General features: G+C 42.3%; 1 protein-coding gene across 3 annotated transcripts in view; it reads left to right on the top strand.

Moving 5' to 3' along the window:
- The first annotated feature begins 3156 nt into the window (after positions 1 to 3156).
- Positions 3157 to 21824, top strand: part of atp13a2 (ATPase cation transporting 13A2) — a 39540-nt gene continuing 20872 nt past the window's right edge. The window contains exons 1-3 of one of the 3 annotated variants that reach the window (XM_080445656.1): positions 3157 to 3334; positions 20581 to 20657; positions 21532 to 21699. In XM_080445656.1, the coding sequence (XP_080301782.1) occupies positions 3322 to 3334; positions 20581 to 20657; positions 21532 to 21699 (258 nt within the window). In that variant the 5' untranslated portion in view covers positions 3157 to 3321. Of the gene's footprint in view, positions 3335 to 3440; positions 3455 to 18157; positions 18253 to 20580; positions 20658 to 21531; positions 21700 to 21824 lie in introns of those variants that run through there. The other 2 variants (XM_080445658.1, XM_080445657.1) reach the window with 2 other exon arrangements.

The raw sequence follows: 21824 nt of genomic DNA, 5'->3' as shown, positions 1-21824 counted from the left end.
AACCAAGCAGCAACATGTATACTTCGCCGTACGACGATGTCGCCGGGCCACTATACAAGCTTTTGGCATTACGTCACTGCTGCTAATAAATGGACAGTCGGTCCAAGGGCATCCCAAAAAAATACTCACAGTAGTAGTAATTTTACCAACACTACTTCACAGTCTACCTTTTTTTTTTTACTTTGGTTTTCTTCTACTTAAAGGAGTAGTTCACCCAAAAAATGACTTATTTTCTATCAATTGCACACCCCATGAAGCCTTGAATTCATGGATTTGTTTTTGTTTTTGTAGAGTAGAGTCAACTGGTAGGCTACTGACATCAATCCTGACCTTCATTTAAATTTCTGCTTGAAAGTCTAATCAATTAATAATTATTTCTTTATATATATATATATGATGTACTTACTTAAATGTGCTTGAGGATGGCTCTGATCTTTCTCATCCACCCAGCCGTGGGTGCTCTGTTCTTGGTGGTGGTCTGCCTTGGGGAAGAGGAAACAGAGGTGTTATTGTGCATGTCATCATCATCATCATCCACATGGAAACCAACTCTCCTGCTTCTCCTCATGAGGCAATCTTGAACTGGAACTGTCAGGACCACCCTGGTGTTATAGGATGCACGTCCAGGTGAAGGTGTCATCTTGGTCGTTCAGTGTGACAAAATGTAGCTAATTTCCTGCATAAATTGAATTGTAGGAAGTTGAAGGCTATTGCAATTTTCAATAGTGTTTAGTTTTAAACTATTTTCCCTATACCGACAAATTCATAGATGTCTTTTTGCATGTCTCTGCTTGCAGTTTAAAGGTTTGTTGAATGTGAGCTTAGTTTAGCTCATGGATGTATATGAGATAAAGCAGCAGCTCCTCTAAACAGTAAGAAAATACAACTTTAAGCCTCTTCAAAGCTGGATGACTTGTCTAAGAAAACTACACAATTATGTATTTATTAAGTCACTTAATTTCTCTATTATGTAGTAATGATGTACTTACTTGAAGGCGCTTCACTGATGGCCTTCCACCTTGACAGGGTCCAGGTGGCCTCTTGTTGTCCTGCTTGGGTGGATGATGTCTCTGCTGGTTTAGCCTGGATGATGGTTAGGAGCTTGATCATCATCAACTCAGCCTCAGGCACAGGGCCAGCCATGACTTTCTTCATGGTGGTGACCTGCCATGGGGAAGAGCAAACTGAGGTGTTAGGATAAATGCATTGATTAGTATGTGAGTTAATTTTCTTCATAAATTGAAGTGGAGGAAATCGAAGGCCATAGCATATTTTTGCCGGACCCAGGGGGTCTGGCTTACATGAGGCTTTGTACCTGTTTTCTCCATACATGGGCATGGTCACTTTGTCCTTAGGCCCCAGCCATAAAAGTCTGTCCCCCTTTCGTCCATACATGGGCATGTTTTGTACCTGTTTTCTCCATACATGGGCAAAAGACAGGTTTTGGTCACTTTGTCCTTAGGCCCCAGCCATAAAAGTCTGTCCCCCTTTCGTCCATACATGGGCATGTTTTATACCTGTTTTCTCCATACATGGGCAAAAAACAGGTTTTGGTCACTTTGTCCTTAGGCCCCAGCCATAAAAGTCTGTCCCCCTTTCGTCCATACATGGGCATAGACACATGCAGGCTGACACGTCATGTGAAGTCTGGGTCTGGCAGAACCAGGTCTCCTGGTCTTGTTAAATGATGCTTTGTTTTAAACTATTTTTCCCCTACAGAAAAAGTCATGGGTTTCATGTCTCTGATGGCAGTTTAAAGGTTTATTGAATGGTGAGCACACAGAAATGTATGAGATTCTGCTTGGAGATCAGAAGGATGTCTCAAAGTTTCCATCTAATGGCCAAACTAAACACTGCTGCAAGTTGGTGAAAAGTATAGAAGTGTCACTGTTGTGTTTTGAAAAAAGAATGAAAACCAAATCCAGAATTCCACAATGAATAGTTTTTTGCCTTTCAACATTTCAACAGCGAGGGGGGGGGGCCTCAACTACAAAATATTTGCATAGCCATGGCCTAATAAATCGGGGTCCTAGCCATGAAAATGTTTGTGAACCACTTGACCTCCATGAAATTGAAAGTAAAATCCATTTGTTGTGTACTGCTCACATGATCATGACTCATGATTTAACATGAAGACTAAAGTTGAAATAAAAAGAGTATGTAGGATGTGTATGCTGGCATGGTTATTTATATAAGCATAAAACATTTGTAGGCCTAATTCAATTTCCTAACTTTAAAGAAAATCTGCTCGTAATATTCATGTATTTATTCATTCATTCTGGCGGAATGGGGGTGGGTAACCAACTACTTGTTAATCATCACTGTGTAGAGTGTGGATGATTCTCTTTCTCTGTGTCTGTGTATGATGGGGTTCCCAAACCTTTTATTCCAAGGATCCTCACAGCCTCTGTAGCCCCCGTAGCAGAAGCTGTAACTATTTAGGGAGTTCTTGGCATAGAAAGGTTAGGAACCCTGCTATTTTCTACCACCCTTCGCGTTCCCATGTTGTTCCCAGTTTTGCCAGACGATGGCGCCAGATCATTTGTTTTCAAAGGGATGTCAATGACTAGGTCTAGCCTACATTAGTATGCTAGTAAGCAACCCCCCAGGAGTCCTTGAGGGGGTTCCAGCCATGGGACCCCCACTAAATTACTGATAGTTAATCTTCACCATTGAAGTAGTAAAAATAAGAAAAGAGAGAGAACATACAAGAGTAGCTTATTTTTTCCTCTTTTTTATTTTTTATTTTTATTTTTAAATCTCTCTGTTTTCTCTGTTATTCACTGTTATCTCTTACATTAGACATAAAGGACTTCTGGACCAAATGACAACAACAACAACAACAATAATAATATGTATTATTATTATTATTGTTGTTATTATTATTATTATTATTATTATTATTATTGTTGTTGTTGTTGTTGTTGTTGTTGTTGTTGTTGTTATTGTTATTGTTATTGTTATTCAATTTTGCATTGGATTCTGTACCCATCCCCACTCCCCCCATTGCCTAGGCAACCACTAGCTGAAGAGCACACTAATATTGCACAATAATAATAAATTTATATTATACCACCACTCCACCACCACTATCACAGACTAGTCCAACACTGTGCACTGTTTGGACCGCGCGACTTCCCGTAGAAATGCTTAAGACTCCTATGAGATAGCAAACCGTGTAGCGGAACGATCGCTATAACAAAGATGGGCTATAATAAGAAGCTCTCATGTCGGTGTTTTATGACTATTCACTTAACAAGACATTAGTTATGGTGTCAGCAGATGTTGTAACTTGAGGACTATCATCACAGTGACCACAGGATGGACAGACATGGTAAGAATGCTTGGAGTCTGATCAGTGTTGCTTCCACCCTTGTGACTGTTATAAAATAAACCCATTGATTGATCGATAAGGCATGGGGACAAGTTGTGCAGGCAAGGTGCAATTTTGAAGGTAAGGTAACACCACCACGGGCTAAGGTGAGAAAATATTTTTGTTGGGTGGTGAAACTACACAGTCTTGCTTGTGTGTTCATAGAACAAGCTGTCTATAAGCTATATAAGCTAGAATGTCTTTCTTGTCATACTATCATAGTATGACAAGACACACTAGTGTTCATTGCTGTAGCTGTAGATGAGCTTCTAGACAGCTGTTACCAGTGGTGGAAGAAGTACTCAGATATTTTACTTAAGTAAAAGTAGCAATACCGCAATATGAAAATACTCTGTTACGTAAAAGGCCTATGTGTTCAAAATGTTACTGGAGTAAAAGTACAAACGTTTTGGCATCAAAATATACTTAAAGTACCAAAAGTAAAAGTAGTTTTTTTTTTTTTTAATAGCAGTTACAACAAGCTTAAATAACGCATCGTGACGTGAGCTTGTAGATAGGCTATTTTCAAATAGCCTATGTATAAAATAGGGCTAAAGGTTAATGCATGTTTTATAATCTGCATTATTTGAAAACTTTAGTTACACGTTACTTTGCAGTGCAAAGTAACGTGTAACTAAATTCTTCAAATAATTGTCGTGCCTCTCAGATGTAGTGGAGTAGAAGTAGAAGTATTGAAAATCGGAAATACTTCAGTAACGTAAAATTAACTCAAAATTATACTAAAGTGCAGTACTTGAGTAAATGTACTTTACACCACTGGCTGTTACTATGTCATTAATTAGGCCATACAAACATGTATGACATAGTTATGCATTCCAGACAGTCCTGAAGCAGTAGACCTAATGTTAGAGTTGTGACTTGTGATGTTCGAAGCAGCCCATAGAAATCTAGAGCATCACAAATGTGCTGAAACTGAGTTAAACAGGAGGCTAGGCAGTTTGAAGCTACAATATTTTGTTAAGTAAATTCCTCAAAAACAAGAATTATTAATGCAGGCTATATCTGGAATGTATAAAGAATACACATGCTTCAAGTGGCAGCTTGATACCTTGATCAGATTCATTTCTTATAATACATTTATTATTCATTGTTATTGACCAAAATAACCAACATATCTATTACCTCTGACAAGTAAATTGAACAGTTTGCTATGTAAGAAACATTCTCCAGCAAAAGAATATTCATAATGCAACTGTCAGCCCAATGCAGTTTTGACATTGGTCCCACTTTTGGGTTGATTCATTATTATTAGTAGGCCTACTTGAAATGACAAAGTACAGCATAGCTTATTGCATATGTTGCTATCAGACATTTAGTTAATGCAAAGGTCATTTCTCAGGGTGTTTTTGCTTCTTCAGCTCAGATGACAGTCTGGTGTTTTTTAAGCTCTGTCATTTCCCTTTTGCCTGAAAGGCAGAATTGTACTCCCCTGTCAGTTTCTCCTTTAAGACCCAACTGAAAGTTATTGCTTTCTCTTTTTGGTTCTCTCTTATCTGCAAGATGTTTTATGCCCTACTTGGTATTTCTAAATAGCTGTTACTAAAAAGTGCTACGTGATGTCTTTTATTTAGAGACCTGTAAGTACGCTCATATATTTGATATTGTCTGCAGATATTATTATTTAAATGTAACTTATTATTTAATTTGTGGATAAGTTGTACAGCTGTAAACTTGTGTGACAAATAAAGTGCAGTTGAAGTCCACGTCACCAAATATATAGGTTTTTGTCTAAAGTATGACCATATACTGTGATGTCTTTCCACAATTGTGTGGTGTGTGTGAAGGTCTACTTGGAAGATGGAAATAGTTGGAAAGTTCAAGATTTGTTCCAGCCCAGATAGCCTAAACACATGAATGATTAAGTTTGGTTTTTACACCATGCCAAAAAGCCTGTGAAGTGTTTATGCAAACCTGATATATTTTGTGTTGCATTTACAGTAGCAGGCACCAGCCTTGTCAAGGGAACTAAATTCCTCCTTGATAAGCAGCTTATTGCTGAGTAGGAGATAATATGCGAATAATAGAGTCACACTGAAACTTTGTAAATAATCTGGCAATTTAGAGTTATTCAGCTTTACAGATAGGATTAAAGTGGGTTCAAAAGTTTTATCTAAGACTTTGATACAGTTTGCTGACACTTAAGGGTTCTTACTGGGAGGTGGAACATTATGTGGTAGAAACTTAAATAATGTCCTGCAATGTGGTTAAAATGTCTTAAGCTGACAATGTTATTGTGTACTTTTACCTAGGCCTAATAGTACTATGAGGGAAGTTAATATGTCTAACATCACTTGGTGTTGTCTTTGTCTAACGTTCATTGGTCATGAAACTGAGGGGGGAATTGGTTTTACCCCTTCACAAATAGTCTAACATTAACATGCTATATCAGTGTGATGGTATGGTCCCTCATTGAATGGTCCCAGTGTTCTCTTTTAAATCATTTCTTAAAACCATAAAACACACTTTTATAGGCTTGGTTTCACTACCTGATTGTAGTCTGTTTTGTGTTCTTATCTTTTGTATGCTTTTTTTAATTTTTTTATTTTTTCTCTCTCTTTTTTGAATGCTGTGTGAAGTGATTTGTAATTGCTTTAAAAAGTGCTATTCAAATAAATTGTATAATTATTATTATTATTATTATTATTATTATTATTATTATTATTATTATTATTATTATTATTATTATTTCTATTATTATTGTTATTATCATCATCATCATTAAATAATTTATCACCCGGTTTTTGCATCATGGCATTAGCCACAATTGTGAAGTGCATTTATTAATTGGAACATAATTGATTTATCCAGGAGCCTACCTTCTAAGCCCGATTATAGCCGACTTCTTCATATCATGGTGTTGCAATCTGTGTTCCGTGAGCAGAAATAACGGAGCAGAAATAAGACTTCCGGTTGACGATCTCTTCAGAATAAGAGTACCCTCTAGAGTAAAAAGAAACCATTGAAAACCATTGAAAAACGGTTCATTTGCACATTAAAACTATAAATTAAGCATTTAAACGAAGCTATATAACACATATTATGTTACTGTGTAACAAAAACGGATTTAAAACATTAATAATTTATCTAAATGGATAAATGCTGTTCAAAGGAGTGCATAGCCTATACAAATTGGACACTGGACAGGAGACGGAGCTTAGTGCCGGAACTTCTGAGGTACGCACGCGTTCGGGGAGACCCCCTCTACACCGCCACACTCTCCGCTAAGCGGCACAGGTGTATTTTGAAAAGTGGCGGGCCGTCCAGTGAGGTCAAGGGTCAGAAAAGGGCCTTTTTCAGTGCATAGCCTATACAAATTGGACACTGGACAGGAGACGGAGCTTAGTGCCGGAACTTGCAAGGTACGCACGCGTTCGGGGAGACACCCTCTACACCGCCACACTCTCCGCTAAGCGGCACAGGTGTATTTTGAAAAGTGGCGGGCCGTCCAGTGAGGTCAGGGGTCAGAAAAGGGCCTTTTTCAGTGCATAGCCTATACAAATTGGACACTGGACAGGAGACGGAGCTTAGTGCCGGAACTTCTGCGGTACGCACGCGTTCGGGGAGACCCCCTCTACACCGCCACACTCTCCGCTAAGCGGCACAGGTGTATTTTGAAAAGTGGCGGGCCGTCCAGTGAGGTCAAGGGTCAGAAAAGGGCCTTTTTCAGTGCATAGCCTATACAAATTGGACACTGGACAGGAGACGGAGCTTAGTGCCGGAACTTGCAAGGTACGCACGCGTACAGGGAGACACCCTCTACACCGCCACACTCTCCGCTAAGCGGCACAGGTGTATTTTGAAAAGTGGCGGGCCGTCCAGTGAGGTCAGGGGTCAGAAAAGGGCCTTTTTCAGTGCATAGCCTATACAAATTGGACACTGGACAGGAGACGGAGCTTAGTGCCGGAACTTCTGAGGTACGCACGTGTTCGGGGAGACCCCCTCTACACCGCCACACTCTCCGCTAAGCGGCACAGGTGTATTTTGAAAAGTGGCGGGCCGTCCAGTGAGGTCAGGGGTCAGAAAAGGGCCTTTTTCAGTGCATAGCCTATACAAATTGGACACTGGACAGGAGACGGAGCTTAGTGCCGGAACTTGCAAGGTACGCACGCGTTCGGGGAGACCCCTTCTACACCGCCACACTCTCCGCTAAGCGGCACAGGTGTATTTTGAAAAGTGGCGGGCCGTCCAGTGAGGTCAAGGGTCAGAAAAGGGCCTTTTTCAGTGCATAGCCTATACAAATTGGACACTGGACAGGAGACGGAGCTTAGTGCCGGAACTTGCAAGGTACGCACGTGTTCGGGGAGACCCCCTCTACACCGCCACACTCTCCGCTAAGCGGCACAGGTGTATTTTGAAAAGTGGCGGGCCGTCCAGTGAGGTCAGGGGTCAGAAAAGGGCCTTTTTCAGTGCATAGCCTATACAAATTGGACACTGGACAGGAGACGGAGCTTAGTGCCGGAACTTCTGCGGTACGCACGCGTTCGGGGAGACCCCCTCTACACCGCCACACTCTCCGCTAAGCGGCACAGGTGTATTTTGAAAAGTGGCGGGCCGTCCAGTGAGGTCAAGGGTCAGAAAAGGGCCTTTTTCAGTGCATAGCCTATACAAATTGGACACTGGACAGGAGACGGAGCTTAGTGCCGGAACTTGCAAGGTACGCACGCGTACAGGGAGACACCCTCTACACCGCCACACTCTCCGCTAAGCGGCACAGGTGTATTTTGAAAAGTGGCGGGCCGTCCAGTGAGGTCAGGGGTCAGAAAAGGGCCTTTTTCAGTGCATAGCCTATACAAATTGGACACTGGACAGGAGACGGAGCTTAGTGCCGGAACTTCTGAGGTACGCACGTGTTCGGGGAGACCCCCTCTACACCGCCACACTCTCCGCTAAGCGGCACAGGTGTATTTTGAAAAGTGGCGGGCCGTCCAGTGAGGTCAGGGGTCAGAAAAGGGCCTTTTTCAGTGCATAGCCTATACAAATTGGACACTGGACAGGAGACGGAGCTTAGTGCCGGAACTTGCAAGGTACGCACGCGTTCGGGGAGACCCCTTCTACACCGCCACACTCTCCGCTAAGCGGCACAGGTGTATTTTGAAAAGTGGCGGGCCGTCCAGTGAGGTCAAGGGTCAGAAAAGGGCCTTTTTCAGTGCATAGCCTATACAAATTGGACACTGGACAGGAGACGGAGCTTAGTGCCGGAACTTGCAAGGTACGCACGTGTTCGGGGAGACCCCCTCTACACCGCCACACTCTCCGCTAAGCGGCACAGGTGTATTTTGAAAAGTGGCGGGCCGTCCAGTGAGGTCAGGGGTCAGAAAAGGGCCTTTTTCAGTGCATAGCCTATACAAATTGGACACTGGACAGGAGACGGAGCTTAGTGCCGGAACTTCTGAGGTACGCACGTGTTCGGGGAGACCCCCTCTACACCGCCACACTCTCCGCTAAGCGGCACAGGTGTATTTTGAAAAGTGGCGGGCCGTCCAGTGAGGTCAAGGGTCAGAAAAGGGCCTTTTTCAGTGCATAGCCTATACAAATTGGACACTGGACAGGAGACGGAGCTTAGTGCCGGAACTTCTGAGGTACGCACGTGTTCGGGGAGACCCCCTCTACACCGCCACACTCTCCGCTAAGCGGCACAGGTGTATTTTGAAAAGTGGCGGGCCGTCCAGTGAGGTCAGGGGTCAGAAAAGGGCCTTTTTCAGTGCATAGCCTATACAAATTGGACACTGGACAGGAGACGGAGCTTAGTGCCGGAACTTGCAAGGTACGCACGCGTACGGGGAGACCCCCTCTACACCGCCACACTCTCCGCTAAGCGGCACAGGTGTATTTTGAAAAGTGGCGGGCCGTCCAGTGAGGTCAGGGGTCAGAAAAGGGCCTTTTTCAGTGCATAGCCTATACAAATTGGACACTGGACAGGAGACGGAGCTTAGTGCCGGAACTTCTGAGGTACGCACGTGTTCGGGGAGACCCCCTCTACACCGCCACACTCTCCGCTAAGCGGCACAGGTGTATTTTGAAAAGTGGCGGGCCGTCCAGTGAGGTCAAGGGTCAGAAAAGGGCCTTTTTCAGTGCATAGCCTATACAAATTGGACACTGGACAGGAGACGGAGCTTAGTGCCGGAACTTCTGAGGTACGCACGTGTTCGGGGAGACCCCCTCTACACCGCCACACTCTCCGCTAAGCGGCACAGGTGTATTTTGAAAAGTGGCGGGCCGTCCAGTGAGGTCAGGGGTCAGAAAAGGGCCTTTTTCAGTGCATAGCCTATACAAATTGGACACTGGACAGGAGACGGAGCTTAGTGCCGGAACTTCTGAGGTACGCACGTGTTCGGGGAGACCCCCTCTACACCGCCACACTCTCCGCTAAGCGGCACAGGTGTATTTTGAAAAGTGGCGGGCCGTCCAGTGAGGTCAGGGGTCAGAAAAGGGCCTTTTTCAGTGCATAGCCTATACAAATTGGACACTGGACAGGAGACGGAGCTTAGTGCCGGAACTTCTGAGGTACGCACGTGTTCGGGGAGACCCCCTCTACACCGCCACACTCTCCGCTAAGCGGCACTAAGGTGTAGAAAAAAGTGGCGGGCCGTCCAGTGAGGTCAGGGGTCAGAAACGCAAACGCGGTCATTGGACGCAACCCCACACAACCCCACACAACCACACACAATAAAAGAATACAGACAAGGCTTTGAAAGTTTAAAAAAAAGACCTTTTAATTACTCTTTACTAATAAAACAGTGTACAAATTATCAAAAAAATAAATAAATAAAGTTTCCAATATTTGTTTTTAAACATTGCCAATTGTCTTAAGGTGGACTGAGAGGCTACTTTAGTAGTTTAGTAGTCACAGATTTGATCAATTTACTTTATGTGTGTGTGTGTGTGTGTTAATAACAGCACTCATTATTCAAACACAAATCATGCAAAACTGTAAAAATGTGGAAGTTCTAGGAAGTGCAAACCACACTCAAAAGTATAAAATGGTACTGCGTGCAACGTACCTAAATGCAAACATCACTGTTGGAACTGCGTACCCCACACAATTTTTTTAAATGTCTATTTATAAATAAATAATAAACGGGTACAACATGCAATGTACCACGGTGCAAAGATCACTCAAATGTATTATAAACGGGTACAACGTGCAATGTACTCAAAAGTGCAACACAGCAAACATAAAGTGCAAACATTTTACACACACACACACACACACACACACACACACCACAAATTTATCAAAAGATAGATGTACGTATATAAAGCAAAACCAGCTCAGTCCAAACATTGCATAGTCTTGTGCTCTAACGTTTGTTTTTTGATGATCACAGTAAGCACAAAGACTAAAAAATTAAATAAAATAAAATTAGATTAAATCAAAACCTAAAGGAAAAAAAAGCAAGACCAAAATGAAATTCCCTCCTGGTGTCTTGGGAAGATGTCAGTTCGGGTCCTTTGCATTCCTCCATTGGCAATGTTCTCCTGCAACATAGACACAACAGAACCTTTTAGGTAGTTTGTCCAAGGTAAGGTAAATCATCACAGTACATGCTTAAACTTTGTACTCAGAGAATTAACTTTCCGCCTGACAACTCATACATAACACAATCTCGCTTTTCACGCTGGCTTTTGAAAGTGTTGAGGCTCACATCAAACAGAATAGCTTTGGAAAACAAACAAGTGAAAATACCACAGCTGCTGCCGTCTTCTTGTGCTATGAAATTGGGACAACTGTGATAACACTCATATCTAAATGTGATACTCATACCTCTGCCATACAATGCAAAGTACTGTAAGGCTAAGTACTTTTGCAGTGGAAAAAATACCTTAACCAGGTCTTGCTCATACACACGTAGTGAATCCATTATCACAACATCTAATGCTATAACATCACCCTTCACTGTCTTTTTTGAGAAATCTACCGCGATGGCTCCCCAATGGGACTTATTTGCGTTGACAGGCAATATCACCAACTCATAATTCCACCAATTGCCTGATGCTCGTGGTACATCTGGCAGGACACTGATGTCATCACACCAAGTACTCTGTAACTGTTGGCTGACAAAAGTGCTGGGACAAATATACGCTTTTTTTTCAACACCAGAAAGCAAGAGCTGATGGTACTCATCGATCGTCTTATCACTCAGCCACCCGTTATTCTTCACAGTTGGCTTTGAAATGGGTCTCACTTTTCTATCCCTTGTCTGCTTGGGTTGTTTGCATCTGGCTGTGCATTTATGTTTTCGTTTGACCTGCGGAAAGTTGATTAGTTTCAAACTATTCGTTTTTTCGTATGACACGACAAAGAAACTAGCTGTGGTCAGTATTTTTTGCATCAGCTCAAAGGTATAGCCTGCTGTGTCATTGGATGCATTTGTCATGATATGCCATTGCTGGTCTTTACAGGTGTATAATGACACATATGGTGACTTATCAAAAAATGCACAAATACTGGACACAGCATAATCATTTTGGTGGTACAGACAGGAGAGAGTGAACGTTTTTGGAATTTCTGCACCAGATCTTAGCAGGAGAAGTAAAGACTGTGGGCTGTGAATTACTTTATAGGTTGATAAGCTTAAGTCCTGCTTACATGTTTTACATTGGTCAAGTTGAGCAGGAAATGTTTTTGCAACTGCATCCAAGATGCCTTTTTGTGACACTTCAAGTGGCTGCACTATGAGTTGTGACTTGTTCTTTCTAGATGGTACGGCCTGGTCACCACATTGAGTACAAATATAGCGACCAAGACTTTTAAGGCAAAGCAGGTCATTTCCAAGGAAAGGAGCCCCAAGTGTGTCATCCACAAAGCTGTCTAATATGTGGCACACGTCTGTCATAGAAAATTGCCGAGACACTAATGACACCACCTGAGTGTTGGCAACATTGAGTTTCTCAAGCGCTTTGTTAAACAATGCTGGGGACTGCGCTGCTGCTGCTGCTGCTGCTCATGCTGCTGCTGCAAGCCGTGTGTGACATTTTTGGAAAGCAGATGTCTGTTTTAGAAATGTTAGTATTGGTAATGGTATGGCTTCAAACATATTGTGATTTGGTCTTTCATTGCAAAAAAACACATCCACACCATGGCCAATATCTTCCAAATTGTCCTCTATTGTGATGCCAGCATTAAGTGATGCATCATTACATTTCACATAGAAATAAATGTACCCATGTGGTTTTGCCAATTGCAATGCATTTGCTGGTTGAAGGATGTTTATATTTGTATCATCTGCTCTAATTACAACATTGTCATAAAGCAAATGTGCCCAGAAGTGTCCGGCTTTGGCCACTGAGCCTACATGACAAATGATTGAGCCCAACTTATACTTAATTTTACTGCTGTCACGAATGGGAATTTCGATTATATCAGATGGGACTACAGGCGTGTGGAGCACCGTCCCACCATTATCAACACGGGACACAGAAAGAGTAATGACATCAGGAGCATCAATCCAACATATTTGTCTCTTCATTGCTGAATCACATGCTGTACATCTCTGTTGACCTTCACCTTCCATGATTGTGTGTTCGAAAAGAGAATTGAGGGACTCACATTTCTGTGTCAGCGGTAATGCAAAAACAGTAGGCGCGCATGAAATGCTTTCAACTTTCGATGCACATTTTTTACAGATGTCTGTATGTTTTGCCATAGCAGTTGTTTGGACACTACAATCATGCAACCAGATTAATAATTTGTGTATCAAATCTAGTGGGTCATTGTGCATTGACAAGGACAACGCTGGGATGCTCTTGACTAATTCTTGAGTGACACCATGGATTGTTTTAGCATGAAATGTGTGCCCTGGATTTTGAAAAAATATATCATCAACCGCAGTGTCATATGAATTGTCTTTTCGATCATGCTCTTTATCAATAATTCCTGCAATTCCTGGCAGCTTCTGTGTTTCATACTTAATGCGGCCAATACTAGCTTCCACCTCGCTGGAGTTCCTTTTGCTACCAAGTACAATACAAGCAGCAGATACTATATTACCTGCTTGTTTCAGTGTTTTGGCATTAACTAAAGCGCTGAAGATGAACATAGCCAATTTAAACCTATAATCTCTATTAAAGTACTGTTGTTTGCAAATGTGACTTGCCTGTTTCATCAGATGACTCTTACATGCTCGTATGGTACAAAAACATGGCTTGTATGTTTTTCTGATGGTAGCAATACGTATTATACAGTAAGGATTTGATTCCTTCAGCTTTCTGGCAAATAACTCTTGCCATTCATACCTCTTAAAAGTCTTATTTCCTTTGGCTCTGTAGGAGTGAAAAAGTTCCCATTCGGAAGCCTGCAAAGTAAAGCTAGTAGGTTCAAGGGCACAGTGTTTGAAGGGTCCTAGTGTTGCACCAGGTCCCATGACACTCTGAACAGTACTTTCATCTAGAGTCTGCATTTGTATGTCATCCTCTTCAAGACTATTCAATTTACACTCACTTCCTATGTTAGGCTGACCCACCACAGATTGATTGCCAGACTGATCAAGCTGTTCATCTACAGGGCACTCATGAAGTGCATAGGACTGTTCTATTTCCACAAACGGCTCTTGTAGGGCCGAAACATAGTCTACAGGGCTTTCATGAAGTGCAGGGGAGTGATCTGTTTCACGTTCCACAAAAGGCTGTTCAACTACAGGGCTGTCTTGCACTACCAACTTTTCCTCCTCTCCATGGTGCACAAATGGCTTAGGCTGCACCTGAACACGGCAATTTCTTTCTGTATATAGAATCCCCTGTGTCAATGCCTCATGATTGCAAGTGGTGGATAAACAGGCATAAGTGAGAGTATCAAAGTCTCGACTCGGTGAAACTCCCACACAGTCCATATGATACCAGCCTCCACAGAGATTACATTCAAGCATAGCTTTTGCTGGGTCATTTGTTTTTTCACAAATGCAATAGACAGTTTTTTTTTGTTTGTTTTTTGGCCTCACCCACTCATCACCTAGTGTATGTTTGGCATTTCTTTTGCCCACATGCATTTTCATGGGTGTAGCAGATGTATTAGCTTGTAGAACCTCTGCAGCTATCTTGTCAGCTTTATCTGAATATGCACTAATATGTTTCTTCTCTGTGGTCAAGGTATCACCACTATCTGGACATCCACTATTGTCATCCATATCCTGGATGTTCCCAATATCAACTGAACAAGCAAGAGTATTTTGGTCTCCCTCATCAAACAGATTAATAAGGCCTTTCACATCACCTCTATTTGCTTGCCAAATTTGACGGAGACGTTTAACAGAAAGCATCTCTCTTTTTTGTGAACTAATTGGCCAACCAAGTTCTATTGCAACATCTCTCCAGAAGCTGACATTGTCTCTGTCTGTGTGTTGTTTTTGCATTGCGTGTATTGCTTTAGCAATGGGAAGATAATTCGTATCGTCTTTCTGTCTATTCTTGTGTTTCAAAGCAAAGTCTTTGCTGCCACCACATAATTTCAACTTGTTATTATCTGTACGATTTGTGACTTTAAGCCCAGCTCCAAAAGCTTTGCACCGTGGTACATTGCATGTTGTACCCGTTTATTATACATTTGAGTGATGTTTGCATTTAGGTACGTTGCACGCAGTACCATTTTATACTTTTGAGTGTGGTTTGCACTTCCTAGAACTTCCACATTTTTACAGTTTTGCATGATTTGTGTTTGAATAATGAGTGCTGTTATTAACACACACACACACACACATAAAGTAAATTGATCAAATCTGTGACTACTAAACTACTAAAGTAGCCTCTCAGTCCACCTTAAGACAATTGGCAATGTTTAAAAACAAATATTGGAAACTTTATTTATTTATTTTTTTGATAATTTGTACACTGTTTTATTAGTAAAGAGTAATTAAAAGGTCTTTTTTTTAAACTTTCAAAGCCTTGTCTGTATTCTTTTATTGTGTGTGGTTGTGTGGGGTTGTGTGGGGTTGCGTCCAATGACCGCGTTTGCGTTTCTGACCCCTGACCTCACTGGACGGCCCGCCACTTTTTTCTACACCTTAGTGCCGCTTAGCGGAGAGTGTGGCGGTGTAGAGGGGGTCTCCCCGAACGCGTGCGTACCTTGCAAGTTCCGGCACTAAGCTCCGTCTCCTGTCCAGTGTCCAATTTGTATAGGCTATGCACTGAAAAAGGCCCTTTTCTGACCCCTGACCTCACTGGACGGCCCGCCACTTTTCAAAATACACCTGTGCCGCTTAGCGGAGAGTGTGGCGGTGTAGAGGGTGTCTCCCCGAACGCGTGCGTACCTTGCAAGTTCCGGCACTAAGCTCCGTCTCCTGTCCAGTGTCCAATTTGTATAGGCTATGCACTGAAAAAGGCCCTTTTCTGACCCTTGACCTCACTGGACGGCCCGCCACTTTTCAAAATACACCTGTGCCGCTTAGCGGAGAGTGTGGCGGTGTAGAGGGGGTCTCCCCGAACGCGTGCGTACCGCAGAAGTTCCGGCACTAAGCTCCGTCTCCTGTCCAGTGTCCAATTTGTATAGGCTATGCACTGAAAAAGGCCCTTTTCTGACCCCTGACCTCACTGGACGGCCCGCCACTTTTCAAAATACACCTGTGCCGCTTAGCGGAGAGTGTGGCGGTGTAGAGGGTGTCTCCCCGAACGCGTGCGTACCTTGCAAGTTCCGGCACTAAGCTCCGTCTCCTGTCCAGTGTCCAATTTGTATAGGCTATGCACTGAAAAAGGCCCTTTTCTGACCCTTGACCTCACTGGACGGCCCGCCACTTTTCAAAATACACCTGTGCCGCTTAGCGGAGAGTGTGGCGGTGTAGAGGGGGTCTCCCCGAACGCGTGCGTACCTCAGAAGTTCCGGCACTAAGCTCCGTCTCCTGTCCAGTGTCCAATTTGTATAGGCTATGCACTGAAAAAGGCCCTTTTCTGACCCCTGACCTCACTGGACGGCCCGCCACTTTTCAAAATACACCTGTGCCGCTTAGCGGAGAGTGTGGCGGTGTAGAGGGGGTCTCCCCGAACGCGTGCGTACCTCAGAAGTTCCGGCACTAAGCTCCGTCTCCTGTCCAGTGTCCAATTTGTATAGGCTATGCACTGAAAAAGGCCCTTTTCTGACCCCTGACCTCACTGGACGGCCCGCCACTTTTCAAAATACACCTGTGCCGCTTAGCGGAGAGTGTGGCGGTGTAGAGGGGGTCTCCCCGAACGCGTGCGTACCTTGCAAGTTCCAGCACTAAGCACCGTCTCCTGTCCAGTGTCCAATTTGTATAGGCTATGCACTGAAAAAGGCCCTTTTCTGACCCCTGACCTCACTGGACGGCCCGCCACTTTTGTCTACACCTTAGTGCCGCTTAGCGGAGAGTGTGGCGGTGTAGAGGGGGTCTCCCCGAACGCGTGCGTACCTCGGAAGTTCCGGCACTAAGCACCGTCTCCTGTCCAGTGTCCAATTTGTATAGGCTATGCACTGAAAAAGGTCCTTTTCTGACCCCTGACCTCACTGGACGGCCCGCCACTTTTGTCTACACCTTAGTGCCGCTTAGCGGAGAGTGTGGCGGTGTAGAGGGGGTCTCCCCGAACGCGTGCGTACCTCGGAAGTTCCGGCACTAAGCACCGTAATTATGTAATTCTAGGCATCTGCTTTAAAATCAGGGTTGGACTGATAACTTAATTATTACCTAACTACAGCAGAATGAAAGGAGAGACATTTAGCAGGGAAAAACGAAAGCAATAATATAAGGTTTTCAGGTTACACTTTACACTTGCAGGACAAACATTAATTAGAGAATGCATGCTTAACCATTCAAAGTGTTTCTAACCTAAATGCAGTGGTTTTCAAACCTTTGAATAAATTCCTGTTACAAATGGCCCATATTTAGGTGTGAAGTGCACATTTGATGGGGGTCAATAGCCTCAATCTGGAACAACCTGGCACTTAGAAGTGATCTAAGCCAATTAAAAAGACATACTGTACATCATAAATGTATTTTTTATATGCAATTGTGTCCTTTTTTTAAACTTGCCACTTGGAAGTGTTTTAGTATGAGCCATTTAAAAGGCATACATCATAATGTATTTTTAAAATAGATTTGTGTCTTTTAAAAAATATAAAAAAATGTAGATCTTATTTTGAAGGCAACCGGAAGCCTTATTTCTGCTAGCTCGAAAACCGGAAGTCCAATTTCTGCTCACGGAACGGAGCTGTGTTGCACGCCGCAAAAAAAGCAGATCTGCTATTTCTGAATGGATATGACGTGAACTAGCAAAGGTGGGCGTGGCGTGAACCAAGTGTAAAATGTTAACCTCGCATCACCTAAACTCGGTCCCAGCCTCACTCATCTGCGAAGAGTTCCACCCTATTTTTAACTCTATGGTTCCACCACCTAGGAGGAAAAATGTAAAAAAAAAAAGAGAGAAAGAAGGCGTGTCAGCCGAACGCACACAGATTGCAGGGACGCATAGGGTAGGTTTTTACCTATAAGAAAACCAGCAAGATACGTTGATCATAAGTTCAGAGCATTACTTAGGTTTATATATTTTTTAATATTAGAATTGTGTCCTTAATTGAAATTGAAATAGGACATTCACATTCTGCATAATGAGTACTTTCTACTTTTGGTGCTTTATTTTGATGCCAATACTTTTCTACTTTTACTCAAGTACATTTTTAATCCCAAACTTTTACTTGTAACAGAGTATTTCTACATTGCTGTATTGATACTTTTACTTAAGTAAAAACAATTGAGTACTTTTTTACACCCCTGTTGTGAGTGTGAAGGCATAAAGTACCTTCTTCACCACCAGTAACCGGTGTTTGGTCAGGTAGAGGAACAGGTCAGGTAGGGATTTCTCACAGACAGCAGACATCAGATCTGTGTTTTCCGGGGCAGGTCTATGGTTCCTATTTGACGGTAAGCACTAGCAGCGTGTGCTTTTGTCTTTAAACATGAGTCATTATACGGCTAGAAGTGCTTTTTTGTCAGCTTAGATTGTCAGTAGCGTTGTGATTTTCGTGGAGCTGTACCTGCTGTACTGTATGTTTTGCATTATTGCATGGCAGTGGTGGAAAGTAACTAAGTACATTTACTTAAGTACTGTACTTAAGTACATTTTTGAGGTATTTGTACTTTACTTGAGTATTTCCAATTTCCAATACTTTTACTTCTACTCCACTACATCTCAGAGGCAAATATTGTACTTTTACTCCACTACATTTACTTGAAAACTTGCGTTACTAGTTACTTTTCAGATATAAACTATGATATAATGAAACATACAGTAACCACTTTAAACCTATTTTATACCTAGGCTATTTGAAAATAGACGATCTACAAGCTCAAATCGCGTCGCATCGCGACGCGTTGTGAGCTTGTAGATCTGCTATTTTCAAATATTTAGTACTTTTACTTTTGGTACTTTAAGTACATTTTGATGCCAATACTTTTGTACTTTTACTCAAGTACATTTTTAATTCTGGACTTTTACTTGTAACAGAGTATTTTTATATTACAGTATTGGTACTTTTACTTAAATAAAGAATTTGAGTACTTTTTCCACCACTGTTGCATGGGCGCGCCGCGAATACACCTGTTTTACTCGCAAGCATTCCAATCCCCCTGATATGTTGTTTTGGCTTTTATCTTATTGTTTCTGTTCGATACGTTGTTAATGAACTGTTTAGTATGCCTCTGTATGTTGTTTACTATTGTTTGTTTTGTTCTGCTGATGAAATGTTCTGTACAGCATTTTGGTACAACGAAAGTTGTTTTTTTGTGCTTTATAAATAAACGTGATTTGATTTGAAGTAATGATGACCCGCGTATCTCGATACAACTCGACTAACTCGGTATTAAAGTAGCCTAGTTCCCAGCCTTACTCATCTGCGAAGAGAAAGATATTAAAGTGATTTTCTACCACCTACAAAGCAAAATGATGCATACTTTATTAAAACTTGGATTATATGCTTACATAGATGAAAGGGGAAACGTCAAAAGCATAGTGGACTTAGTGGGACAAATGAAACCCCAGCAGAATGTTATTGTCAAAATGAATGTTAAAACCCTATGATTTAACCATCTAAGAAGTCAGACTATTGATTGATTGTTGACCATTTCACCACCATTTCCTTTTTTGTTATATGTGGATTCATTTTTAATTTTGGTCTGGATTCTGGAACACATTATTAGTGCACACAGCACACCAAAGATATGGTTTACGTAGCTATTGTAGCCAACATTGGAATTTATTTGTATCAAATAGCCTGTGGTTGTTCTGACAATATTAAAGGTAGGGTAAGTGATTTTCAATGGTTAATAAGTGTTAAATAGCTCTATATTCTGATAGTACTCATTGTAGAGTGTTTGTTCAGTAACAGGAGTCTCCATGTCTCTCCACCTCTTTAGTAAACAGAAAATGCAAATTCATGTCAGGAGGATATCCATTTTATCCAATCAGGATAGAGAACTTGGACAGGATACAGATTAAACAAGTTAAATTGGAATTGATGACACAAAGAAATGAGCAGACAAAATTGGAACTGGAACACTATCAAAATGAAGCTGATAAATGGGTACTCTCTCCTGATTGGCTGAAATGTTGTCACCTACCTGAAAATGTATTTTCTGTTTATTAAAGAGCTGGAGAGACAGGGAGACCCCTGTTACTGAACAAACACTCTATAGCAATGATTACTATCACAATATAGTTATTTTAACCTTTTAACACATCCATCCTTAAGATTGAGCCGTGAACGGTCTGTTTACATCCGCGAGATCTCCCTGTATCTCCCAGTGAAGACCGCATGTCAAACGGACTTCCATGACTGTAGTTAGAGCGGATTACGTTAAACAGTGAAATGCGAGGAGAAAAAACTACAGGAAGAGAATTGAGTTTCAGTTTCGTCTGTAGAATGGGAGCGGGCGTGATCGTCGAAACCGGATCCCAAATAATTCTATTTCCTGTCATCAAACCGGAAACGGAAGTGGATCAAAAAAAATCCGAAAGTGCACCCGGACCGCGCATGCGCGAAAAGACCGCAGCCCGTAGGACTACGGGCTCGGCGCTTAACCGTTGGATTTAACGGCCCGTAGAACTACGGGCCCGGCGGTAAAGGTGTTAACACAACTTTTTGTTTTAGACAAAAAAATCACTTACCTTACCTTTAACTTACTGGGTGTGTATGTGGCTTATCCAATTGCAAAGTTGAATGGCATTAATAGCTTATAACCTGTTGTTTATAGGTTGTGTGGTGGAGCCGCAGAGCGGCCTTCCCTCACCCAGTACCCACAACCCCATCCTCGGCCCCACCTCACACATGGTAAGAGACCCTCATTTATCCTCTTATGTTGAAATGATGGATTCTGTTAGTTTCTGTGCTTTAGCATAGGACAGCACACCGTTTCCGAACGGTAGGCAGAGGCACAATCAGTGTGCCTAAGTCCCATGCTATACCCAAAAAATATATTTCAATCACATTTAACCTGGTGTCCCTATTTCAGGCATAGGTGGAACTTTATTTATTTTGTTTAAAATGTATTAAAAAAAATCATAAATAGCAGATTGACATTAAAGGGGTAGTTCACCCCCAAAATAACTTTTTTTCTATGGATTACTCACCCCATGGAGCCTTGAATTCATCGATATTTTTTTGTTGTAGTCGCATTCCTTCCTTTATTATTTGATTATAATAAATTTGTCCCCATTGATTCCGGTAGGAGACACAAATGCATTTGTGTCTCCTACCGGAATCAATGGGGACAAATGTATTATAATCAAATTATTGACTTAGGAATGTGACAAAAACTAAAAAATATCTATGAATTCAAGGCTCCATAGGGTGAGTAATCAATAGAAAAAAAGTTATTTTGGGGGTGAACTACCCCTTTAAGCTCACAATACGTCATCATGATACAAGTGCAACGCGGTGTGAGTTTGTAGATTATTAGATATGTAGATATTTTCACAAAGAATACAGGTGTGCCTTAAGATTTTGACTTGTTCATTGGTGTGTCTTGGGCACAAACATAAAAGGCACTGGCATAGACAATCTGTGCTCACTGCTTCTTCTATCATGCAAAGTGGGTGCTGATAACCCTTTTTGCTGGCTCAATGAATGAACATGACTCCATTGCTGGCACTCTCCTGCCTCTCTTTCTCATTATGTTGTCCTCCCCCCCACCCCTTGCTCCCAGGATGTGCAGGGGTATAGGTGGGTGCGCTGGCGCGTGTGGCTGTGTCGACTTGCGAGCCTGCTGTCTCTCGGCCTGCTGTTCCTCCTGTTCCACTGGTGGCCGCGGTTGTCAGTCCTTGCCCGTTGTACCTCCTGTCCACTGGCCCTGGCAGATATCCTGCTACTGAGAGTGAGAGGATTACTAGCTTATCAACACTCACCCATAACCGTGACAAGCAGTTTTGTTTTTAAGGCTAGCCGTTATTGATCTTATTGCGGTTTATCCAGTTATGAATCATGGCTCTGATGCAAACT

Source organism: Gymnoscopelus braueri (genome assembly GCF_963280865.1).
Source record: "Gymnoscopelus braueri genome assembly, chromosome: 12".
Classification (NCBI taxonomy): domain Eukaryota; kingdom Metazoa; phylum Chordata; class Actinopteri; order Myctophiformes; family Myctophidae; genus Gymnoscopelus; species Gymnoscopelus braueri.
Note: the sequence above shows the minus strand (reverse complement) of the source record. Positions and strands in the feature narration are given on the sequence as shown.